At 31.1% G+C, this 12,258-nt stretch overlaps 1 protein-coding gene across 1 annotated transcript; it reads left to right on the plus strand.

The window, feature by feature from the left end:
- The first annotated feature begins 818 nt into the window (after positions 1-818).
- Positions 819-8,879, plus strand: LOC126886268 (integrin beta-nu-like). Its single transcript, XM_050653138.1, has 2 exons — positions 819-1,113; positions 8,530-8,879. Exons 1-2 carry the CDS (start codon positions 819-821, stop codon positions 8,877-8,879), a joined length of 645 nt encoding a protein of 214 aa, XP_050509095.1.
- The last annotated feature ends 3,379 nt before the right edge of the window (positions 8,880-12,258 follow it).

The raw sequence follows: 12,258 nt of genomic DNA on the forward strand, positions 1-12,258 counted from the left end.
TATCTATCGTTTCTTCTAAGAAACCCTAATACGGTAATAGATGGCCTCAAAATAAACAGGGAAACATAGTTCCAAGTGCACATTACATTTTAAGGTTAGAACCATAAGGTTTCAAGTACAACGTAAATGTGATTAAATGAAAAGGGAATGAAAAAGGAAAAACTATTAACAGCGACGATAATAATGCATTATTGGAGCGTATAAAGCACAAAATAGCGAAAAAACGGGCCCACTTGAAGAAGAAGAAAGTGTTATTTCATCGATACAACACATCGTGTCACAAATCAATGAAAACCATAGCAAAATTTCATGAATTGGGCTTCGAATTGCTTCGACAGCCACCGTATTCACCAGATATGGCTCCCAGCGACTAAAATCTGTTCGCTGACCTCAAGAGAATGCTCGCTGGAAACAAATTTAGCACAAATGAAGAGGTAATCGCCGAAAATGAGGCTTATTTTGAGGCTAAAGACAAAATGTATTATAAAAATCGTATTGAAAAGTTTTATGACCGCATTAATCGTTGTATCGCCCTCGAAGGCAACTATATTGAATACTAAAATCAAATTTTATCAAACAATTTTTTTTCTATGTTAGCTTACGAACTTTTCAGCCCAACGATTAGCCTAGAATGTACCAATTCCATTTTTGAAAAATAATGTGTCATTTTTAGCGGAGACTGCAAATGTGGCCATTGTGAATGTGAACTACCTTATTCAGGTAAATACTGCCAATATGAGTGCCCATTCAAGAGAATAGGACCAGAACTGATAATATGCGGAGGGCCTTCAAAAGGATATTGCCATAATGGAATCTGTATGTGCCAGGATGGTTTTGCAGGAGAAGACTGTACATGCTCTGAATCTGAATCGGAATGTAGTTTCGATGGAGCTGTTCTTTGTAATGAACAGGGAGAATGTAAATGTAATAAATGTAACTGCAATCAGGGATACACCGGCAAGTACTGTGAAAAAAATACACAAAAACAAAAAAATATCATTTGTGAAGCTTATAATAAAGACGTTCAAAATTTCCTAACACGAAATGAGTCATCATCGGATAATGCAAACTTAGACATAATCGATGAATCCAGTAAAAATGAATTAAGTTGTGGTAAGTATTTTCTTTGTTTAAAAATTTTTAGTAGTTAAGAAACAATCGAAAAATCGCATAATTTTTTATTTTAATATCCAGACAATGGTAGTTCTCGCCAGTAGCGCATAACCCCTTACATGTGACACTATATACAGTTGAGTCCGCGAGTCTTTACCCGTGCGTCATCACTTAAAGCATACGAAATAAGTCGGAAATCTATTTCACGCAACAACAACTGACAGAAAGTGGCTACTGTTCCGATTACGGGTTTTATTATAAAATTTGACGTTATCAAATATATAGAATGTCAAATGTAAGTTTTGCTTCAAAATTTTTGCGCAGAATTACAGCTACATTTGAAGTAGCTTAATAAATTCTTTTATTATTATTGATTAATAAATAAATAAACAATTTATAAAAAAATCCAATAACATATTTTATTTTTGTTATTTTATTCACTTTGACGGAAATCTAAACACAGTCATTTCTTTACTGTGTGAATGACGTTAGCTTTGTATGTTTTAAATATTAATTGCCTAAATATAATTATTTACCTTAAAATTTCAAAGCCCAATATAAAATTAGTTGTGAAAACAACTGTTTGTGTAATATAAAGAAACTTCAAAACGCAAAAATTTGACAAAAACCGCAAAAAGTTCAACTGACTGACAGCCACAAAATTAAACAAATCAGAAACGTTAAACAAATTGTGCTTAAAATATGAAAACATACCGAATCGTCTTTTTTTGTTCTAGACTCTTTGTTGAGTCTAGATGGTTCATAAAAATAACATGTGTTGTTACTTAATAACAAACGGCAGCTGGTTTCTCATGAGTTTCATGCATGGAAGAGAATGATGCTAGATAAAAAGTATGTGTTTTATCTCGCCAGGTATTAATGACGCACGGGTAAAGACTCGCGGACTCAACTGTATACGCGAAGCTTTCGATTCTTAAAACCGACTGAATTGAAAAAAATGGAAAACATCTTATCTTAAATTTTATAAAAATACCCGCCAATCCATATTTCAACCATCCATTTATGTCCAATAGTGTGGGTTTTACGGGCCTTCCCATTTGGGGTCTGTTTTTCGTCCTCGTCACCAAAACTGCAAAAAATTACGAAAATTTAAGTCCGAACTCGGCGGCTTCTGATAGTACTGATCATTACCTTTCCAACGCATGTCTAATTTTGATACTCGGTTATACCATTCAAAAGTTACCGAGCTTAGAAATTTTACTCAATTTCTATTAAAACAGGGGAAAATGTTTGTAATAGGTATGTATGTTTGTATGTGTGTGGAAAAGTTACACCGATCTGAATTTCTTTTCTATGTTTCAAGAGGGGGCTAAGATTGATTCATAACCGGTGTAGTTTATGACTCTTGACCACCCATAAGCCAGCTATAAGACTGGGTAGGTACAACAGGGTATATTTTTTGGGTGAATATATCTCAGGTTCAAAGAAAGATATGAAAACCGCAAATATGCCAAATAAGTATCGCTTGAGTTCAGATTTTAAATGGTGCCTAAGTGGTCAGGATCGGACATATACACGGCTCAGTATTGCCGAAAAAATGAAAAATTTAACTTTGAAAACTTTGGTTTTTCGACAATTATTTGCGCCAAAAACTGAACGTTTGTATAAGGATCCAGACGCGTCTAACGGTGTATATCTCACATCTGGGAAAATTTCATCGAATTTATTTTTAAGTTATAGGCCCCATAAGTATCAGCAAATCTATTTTCTACGGAAAAAAAGGTTCTTCAAGCTCACTAAATCCTATAATACCTTCAGATATCGTATTTGGCCTTGGTTGCATCAGACCCTACTTGTAAATACCTGTCAAACTCCTGTTTAGTGATCACAATCGGTTAAACCGTTTAGAAGATTTCGAGCTCCAAAAGGTTGGTCATTATCACCGAAATGGTCTATAAGTTTATAGTGGTTACGACGCTAATCTTGATCCGAGTTCATTTTCCAGCCATCTCAACATTTTTTTTTTCAATCTATTCATGTACATTCGATAAAGACAAAGAATTATATTGAAAAAAAAAAGTATGGGGATGGCTGAAATATGAACTCGGATTGCCATGTCACAAGTTTAGTGTCGTAACCACTAGACCATTTGGGAGATAATGCGACAAAGGCATTTATAACGTTTAACATATAATCGAGAGACATTACATTCAAGTTCATACATTTAATTTATAACCAACTTAAACTTAAAAACTTCTCATACAAGAATAAAAAACCGCTAAGCGCCGTGAAAATGAGTGGCGCACACAATATTACAGCTACAAAAGAGCTGATATGAATATTACGTGGCGTAAAATGTATTTTCATTTCGATGGAAAATAAAATTACAGTTTTATTTTGAAAGATTTTTCCAGAGTATTTGCTAAATTTGAAGTAAAACCAAGTAAAACGCGCAACAAAAGAGCCTCAAACTGCAAACTTTATCAAAGGTACTCTTTTGTGGCGCGTTTACTTCAAATTTAGCAAATACTATGGAAAAATCTTTCAAAATAAAACTATATATTATTGTGTTTTAATTTATCAATCAAAGATAGAATAAACATTTTAATTTTTTTAATATAACGCGGGCATATAAATTTGATACACCCTGTATATTAATTTGTAAATATTTACTAGAAGTTAGCTATCACGCAAGGTGGTTTCTCCTTAATGAATCTTTCCATGAAGAATATTAAAAACATTTGCAAATAAAAGTAAAGTGAAAGTCATTTAGGAATATTATTTGAAACAGATTGTTTACGGGAAATGTAAAACCACAGGTAGATGTAATTATTAGTTCTTAGAAAATTAAGGTAAAGAAAGTTTGGAATTTTAATCTCTTTTTGTTTAACCCCGAGTAAATTTTGTAGAATTTCCCGAAAGTAATTTATTATGATGGTAGGAATATTTTTGGAAAGCATGAGTGGGTTTTCGAATGAAAAAAAAGAATGGGGGAGAGAAATGTTTCTGATTGACTTGGAAATTTGGAATGGGGAAAGTTTTGTTTTGAATGTTGAGATAGTTTTGGAAAGAGGAATTCATTGTGGTATCGGCAGCCGAGAGGAGCAGTCAAAATTTTCGTGAGTAGTTCAGAAGCAAGTACTAGTGGTTGTGTTTGATAAGTGAGAGCTGAAAAGTGGAACGAGAGACAAATCAAATCGAGAAGAAATACCTCTTTGATTCTGTAAAGTCCAAGAGAGTAAGTTACAAGAATTATCGTTATTAAAATTATTTGTGACACCAAGTAAAAAAGATACTTGGGTCTCAGGAGATTATTGTTGAGAGAAAGAGAGGAAAGAGTTTTGGAGTTTATTGAACGAGTACTGGCAAAAAAGAGGCCTGACTTGTGTTTTTGGAGAAATAGTTGCTGGTATCCTGCTGGATTGTTTGCTGAGAACGGAGAGGGCTTTGATTGGTAGCCTAACATAATCAACAAGGAGGAGCTGTTGGGTCAAGAGGAGACATAATTGTGTGTGAATCAAAAAGGTCAGTCAATAACCTATGTGATAGATTTTTTTTAATCAGAAGTTAATTTTTTTACGTAAAAGTATATGAATTTAAGATTCCAACATTTCAAAAATTTAATAGGAAGTATAAGTAATTTTGCGAATACCAAATTTGTTTGTTTAGCTGGGTTTATTAGTGGTATCAACAACAAAGCGATAAATATTTGTTTGAATTAGATTAATTTATATGGTAAAAGTTATGCCCACAGAATGTAATTGATAAATTTACAGAACATTGCTTTTGATAATAAAGGTAATTGTATGTTTTTATTTATGATTTTTCTATTTATTTCCTTTTCCTATTTTATCCCGATAACGATCAACTAAGAGATACTGAAACCACGAGAGAAGATAAGTATAACATAAGATAATTTAGACATTTTTTTTTATATTATAAAAGGGCACCCTGAGATTCTTTCTTAATTTTTATGTATGATTTGCGTGAATTAAATAATTGATCAAGTAAATAATAATTAATATAACAGTAATAGAAAGCAGATCACAACAATATTTTATTTTCGATCAGAATAATACATTTTTGCGCCACGTAATATTCATATCTGCTCTTTTTTAGCTGGAATATTGTGTGCACCACTTACTTTTACGGCGTTTAGCGGTTTTTATTCTTTATGTCTTAAAACAATTTTTTTCACAAGACAGACAATTTATAATCTGAATAGTGTTGAAACAAAGGGATTGTGGTATAGGTACGGCTTATATTGAAACTACATTTATTTCTGTTGAATTCGATATTTCGATGAATATGTATTTTTTCATCTTCATCAGAATTAAACTACAAAATTGACTAACAATTACATACAAAAATATAACATTACAATAATATAACTTACGAAATGCTGTATTGTATATGAAACAATTCAGCTTAGAAATTCAAATGTCACATTTTTCACGATCGTTCCAGACGACAACTTAATCCGGTATCTTTTCTCACATGTGGTAAAAGGCTAACGAGTTCCATTATTGAACCAGATGTTAAATATTTTGCTTTTTTCAGAATTTTAAAATATTGCAATTAATGTCTCAACCTGCTGGTATCTGTTTCATAATTAATGGACTTTTTATTTTTGTTTATGTGGTACCTACATTATTTGGAGAAATAATATTTTTTATGAATTGACTTCTGTATCTAAAATCTTGATATACAGGGTGGGGCATTAGTGTGACAAAGTCCAATTACTCGTTTGTCGTAAGAGATACGAAAAAAAGTTATTTAGGTAAAAGTTGGAGCACACATAGTACCATAATTTAAAAATATTTTTTGAAATATACAGGGGCGTGCGTATTGACAGGTTGACACAAACTTATGTTTTTTTAAATAGAACACCCTCTATATTTTTACATTTTTGGATTCTCCTCAATGTTTCCTTTCTTAAAATATATGGTTTTGTAATATTATACGAGGTAGTTTAAAAGTTAATTACGTTTTTTTGTTAATTTCGTAGCAACATCTACACCCCGTAGAATTGTAGTGATTTGACATCAAATTTTCTATTTATATTCAAATGATTTTTAATATAGTCTACTACTGTTAATCATTAACAGTATACGCTCTGAGCTTCGCTGGTATCGCTCCTAGCGGTTACTAATTCAACTTTTACCGGTAATTTTTAAATTTATTATTTAATTGTTATCGCTTAATATTTACAACGCAAAAAAGTAATTAAATTGTAATCGATTTTTTTAAGATTTTTCTAATCATTTTGACGTTCTATTTATAAAATATCAATTTCTTACTTCGGATACTTTGACAATAATCGTGTAGATGGCGCTAAGATTATAATAGATTATTTATAATTAGATATTACGGACCATTAAAAAAACTTAAATTCAGTATTTAAAACGTAAGTACATTTAAGGTAAAAATATATACCACAGCTTTGACCAACTAATATTGTTTATAATTAATGTTTTTAATTTTAATTTTAAATTAATCACTTTGACATTTATGTCAAATTTCCAGTAAACGTTTACAAACTTGTCACTACTGGCGTTCGCGAATTTGTAAATATCCCCTCTACGTACGAGCTCACAGCGTATAGCGAAATGTTTAATTTTGGTATACGGGGTGGGTCCAAACTCGGAATGAGTATTTTCTGTAAAATCAAAATCTGTAATCAAATGATATTTTATGGTACGTTTTTATTTCTTAAGCATTCCCTATACCTAAGTGCTTTAATTTGTAAGTTATTCGTGATTCTTTAAGTCAAACATTAATTGCAAAAATTATGTGAAATTTTATTAGGGGGCCGTGAAAATATCCAATCAAAAATAATTTTTCGAAAAAAAAAACATAATAATCTAGTCTAATCCTTAATTTATTAATATTGGATGAGATATCCAAATACATTCGTAGTTAAGGTTGTTGGTGATTAAAATATTAATCAAACATACAAAATTCTCCCCAGTTGGCTATGACACAAAATTTTCTTAAACATTTGACATTATACTATTTATATAGTTTCAGTTGGTTTGTTACCATTACTAATGTTAATTTTTCTAATGAGTAACTGACTAAAATGGCTTTGTGCTAGGAAAGTATAACAAAGATGAGCTACTTGCAATAAAAATTTATCATCAGCAATTCCCTGATAGACGACAACCAAAAAGAGAAAATTTTGAAAGTATATTAAAACGGTTTTCACAGACTAGATACTTAGATTGTAAGGACATTTGTACTAATATGTAGATCCTCAGTGACACTAAGGATTATATTTAATTCCTGTTTTCTTCACTTACAATAGTTTTTGTTCGATCAGATTTACCATAACCTAAGTGTCCAGTCCGTTGAAACCGTTCTAGTATATTTTTAAACGTTTCTCTTCTTAGTTGTCGTCTATCAGGGAATTTCTGATGAAAAATTATTATTGCTAGTAGCACATTTTTGTTATACTCCGTTAGCACAAAAATTTTATTAATCAGTTCCTCATTAGAAAAATTCAAATTTTTAAGGAAATTTAGTGTCATAGCCGACTAGGTAGAATATTGTATGTTTTTATTAATATTTTGCGCACCAACAATCTTAACTACGAATTTATTTGGATATCTTATCCAATATTAATAAATTAAGGATCAGGCTAGATTATGTTGTATTTTTTTTCGAAAAATTATTTTTGATTGAATATTTTCACGCCACCTAATCAAATTTCACGTAATTTTCCTTGCAATTAATGTTTGGCTTAAAGAATCACGAATAACTTACAAATTAAAGCACTTAGGTATAGGGAATTCTAAAGAAATAAAAAAGTAACATAAAATATCATTTCATTACAATACTAAAATACAGGGTGTTCCATTTAAGAAAACTAAGAAAATACTCATTTCGAGTTTCGACCAACCCTGTATACTAAAATTTAACATTTCGCTATACGGTTAATGATTAACAAAAGTAGACTATATTAAAAATCGTTTGAACATAAAATAAAAATTTGATGTCAAATCGCTAAAATTCTACAGGGTGTAAATTTTGCTACGAAATTAACAAAAAAACGTAATTATCTTTTAAACAACCTCGTATAATATTACAAAACCATATATTTTAAGAATGGAAACATTGAGGAGAATCCAAAAATGTAAAAACATACAGGGTGTTCCATTTAAAAAAACATAAGTTTGTGTCACCCTGTCAATACGCACGCTCCTGTATATTTAAAAATATTTTTAAATTATGGTCCTATCTGTGCCTTAACTTTTACCTAAAAAACTTTTTTCGTATCTCTTACGACAAGCGAGTAATTGGACTTTGTCATACTAATGCCCCACCCTGTATGATACTTTAAATGTGTGGCCTGTTCTAATAGAATGGTGTGCTACTGCACAATATTTTTTTTTCACAAAATAATTATTCTTGTGCATCATTGTTTTTCGCATTTAACATTTATTTAATTTTTAGCTGAAAATTTGGACATCTGTCATATTGACGCAAGTAAAGACAACGGTTACTGTATTATAGAATATTGTTACTACAAGTCAGAAGATACAGGAAGACCAGTTATACTAGCCAGAAAGATTTGTAGAATGGCGGCAAGTGTTAAAATGATGATGCTTTTCGGGGGAATTGTAGGTTTAATACTTGCGATAGGTCTCGTCGTTATTTTTATAATTAAGATTAATAATTACCGACAAGAACGTGCAGAATATAGAAGATTTGAAGCCGAAGCTAAAAATACGGCTGAATTAAATCCGCTTTACAGAAGCCCTGTGGTACAATACACTAATCCATTAAGAACAAAAAATGAATAATATAACTTATAATTTAAAATCGTCTCGATCATATTGAATTATTTATTTAATTTTGAATACGTGAAGTTTATAACATTGAGTGTTTTTGCATCTAGTAATTCCAGAGTAATGCGAGTATTATTTGTATCAAATTATTTTTGTCTATTTATGTAGAGTCATTGATTATAAACTTACCCAGGTAGAGTCTAACAAACTATCTATAGCCTAATAAAATAAAAAAAAGTCAAAAATGTAAATTCGTACAGGTTAAAACAAATTTTATATCAAAGTTTAGGTGGGTACAAAAGATATTTTCAAGAAAGTATCCAAATCATACAAGGGGATCATTGTTTAAATAATTAAAAAGGGGTCATTTTTGCAAAAAAAATACGTTTTTAACTGCTGAGGTAATTCACTTATTAATGAAGGCCTATGGGATTTTTTTCTACAAAGTTGAAGGGTAAATATTTCACAAAAGACTTACTATATTAAATTTAACCCCCTGTTTATTTAAATAATTGTGTATAAACCTTTAAAAACAAATTTGAAAAAAAATATTTTTAGCGTTTTAAATAAGCACTATAAAATATCGTGTTTTACAGATTAAGTTGCGCTATGGTACCAGTATTAAGCAAAAAAAAAATTGGTCGGAAAATATTTAGTATTTTTTGAGATATTGAATTTGTTTATTAAATGTTACTATATTTTCAGTTGCAAAAACGCGGTTGTTGCCAAAGAACTATTCACCTGCTTAAGATCTTATTATTTTTATTTTTATGTATATTTTCGATAAATGTATTGATAAATATGATAAATTTAAATTTCAATTAAACTCCTCCCTAAAATGGCATTTGAAAATTATTCAAATTTGTTTATAATTTGTTTTTTTTATTGACGTCGCGGGGATTAAGTATTTTGAAATTCCGTTTCGATAATTGGATTCCTGGGAATTTTTTACTAATTAACAATTTTTTTTTCTTTTTTTCTTCTTCTTTTTTTTCTAACTAAGTTATATTACTAAGGGCCCTTTTAGGGCTAAATTTTATTAAGAACATCGAATCTCTAAGTTATAGATTCTAGACCTAAAAATATTATGATTTAACTAAAATATCTTCAATAAAATGTGGCTACTTACTGAGTTACAGGGTGTTCTATTTAAAAATTTAAAAATTATTGTTACCAAGTACTTTAAAACTATTTGACGTATCCTTATCATACTTGGCAGAAAGTGTGGCTATTATACACCTTACTAAATTGTGATTAATACACGTTTCTAGCTAGTTCCAGAGGCGTACGACAGGGCATAGTGAATGGTTGACCCTTCCCAAATTCTACGCCACTGAGTGAATTACTATTTTAGCGAAATTTTTCGATTCTCCAATACTTTGTATGTAAATAGCTTTATTGGTATCGATAAAGTCATCAGTTTGAGAGATATTGGAAGTTTAAAATGAATGAATGAATGAATCAAAATAACCATGCCGTTTCATTTTTAACGTCCAATATCTCGAAAACTAATGACTTAAGCGTTACCAGTAAAGAGTATATTATTTACTTATAAAGTATTGGAGAATCGAAAAATTTCGCTAAAATAGTAATTACCTCAGTGGCGTAGAATTTGGGAAGGGTCAACCATTAACTATCCCATGTCGTACGCCTCTGGTAGTAGCTAGAAACTTTTATTTATCACAGTTTAGTAGACTGCATAGCACCCACACTTTCTGCCAAGTATGATAAGCATTGTCAAATAAAATACCAAACGTCAGACCGCGTATTTTAAATTTAAGAAATATTTTCCAAAAATTTAATATTTCTAAACTAGACATTACGCTTTCGAGGTGTGAACAGTTTCTGTTTTGCAACAGTTAAAGTTTGCCACTAGTTTAGGGTCTTAACCTAGCTAACAACCGCCGGTGTTGTTGCTTAAGTGTTTGCATATAGGTAAGTTGAGCATTTTTGCTTATATTTTTTTTCAAGCGGCTTTCTTTTATGCTATTTTGCTTGCTCTTTTTATTTCTTTTTGCTTTCTAGTTATTAATACTTCATTGACTGGTTTTTTCTTACAATGAGTGAGGAAAAGGGGGGCTCAGTCCCCCCTTATCCTGATACTTCTTCTCCGGCTAAAATTGCAATGACTAATAATTCCGAAAAAAATCAAAATCAGACTTCCGAGAATAATTCTCAGGAAGAAAAAAAGGTTAATACATACTCCGAAAAAGATCATGGACCTTTTGTAGTATATCTTGAATCTACAAATATACCGAATATAAAAATTGGCACATTCAATACAATTAAAATAGCTCGAGATATATTCAACCTCAAACTTAATGACGTTAAAAAAATAGATAGTAAAGGGCTCAATAGAGTTTCAGTTGAATTTGCCAATTTTCACTCGGCTAACATGCTACTTAGGAACACTCAACTTCTAAATCAGGGATACAAGATATATATACCTTTTAACTTCGTAACCTGCAAAGGTATCGTCAGACAGATTGATACAGATATTGATGAAAAAGAACTTCTTCGGTGTTGCGATACAGGAAATGACATTGAAATTTTACATATAAAAAGATTAAATAGAAGAGTAATTAAAGATGGAGTAACTTCTTATGAACCCACAGGTACGACACTATTTACATTTCGAGGCGTTCTTATGCCCAAAACTGTGTTTTTTTATGGCATACCAAGACTAGTGGACACATATATTGCCCCAGTGACACAATGCTATAACTGTCTTAGATTTGGCCACACAAAAACAAACTGTAAAGGGAAAGAAAGATGTTTTAATTGCGGGGAAAACAAACATGAAGACGTATGCATGACAAAATGTTTTTACTGCAAGGACTCTCACAAATCTATTGACAAGAGCTGCCCAGAATATACAAGGCAAAAGAATATTAAAGAACTGATGGCGTATGAAAATTTGACATTTTTTGAGGCAAGTGAAGCCATTCCAAAATCATACATCTCAAATAATAAATTTATTTATAACCCGAGAGATTTTCCAAATTTTAAAAATAACAGCAGGCCATTAGAAAATACTCCAAGTACCAGTACAAATAATTCTAACACCATAGAACCATCGCAACGAAGAACAAACAATTTTAGATCATCTACAGTAAAACGTTCCTTTCAACAGGTGGTTCTGAACTCCGACAACAAACGGAGAGTCGTGCAAAAACGTCAAGATAAGCAACCAAATGAAAAGAGTACATATACACAGCAATTAAGACCAGAAAAGCCAACCTCTTCCCCCACTAGCTCATTTTCTCGTTCAGAACCTTTCAAATCAAGAACCTCAGCTAATTTATCACAAAACTCCAATCAAGCCTGGCAATCCAGTGCATCGCAAAACTTTCAAAATACCGATACCTTTTCTTCAAATGACTTTTTAAACTCA

The sequence above is a fragment of the Diabrotica virgifera genome, chromosome 6 (genome assembly GCF_917563875.1).
Source record: "Diabrotica virgifera virgifera chromosome 6, PGI_DIABVI_V3a".
Taxonomy (NCBI): Eukaryota; Metazoa; Arthropoda; class Insecta; order Coleoptera; family Chrysomelidae; genus Diabrotica; species Diabrotica virgifera.

Bases quoted from the DNA above. Each gene is read 5' to 3' on its own strand.
- LOC126886268 (XM_050653138.1), top strand. From the start codon at position 819: ATGTGCCAGGATGGTTTTGCAGGAGAAGACTGTACATGCTCTGAATCT. The intron at 1,114-8,529 runs GTAAGTATTTTC...TTTAATTTTTAG, and splicing joins TAAAAATGAATTAAGTTGTG to CTGAAAATTTGGACATCTGT.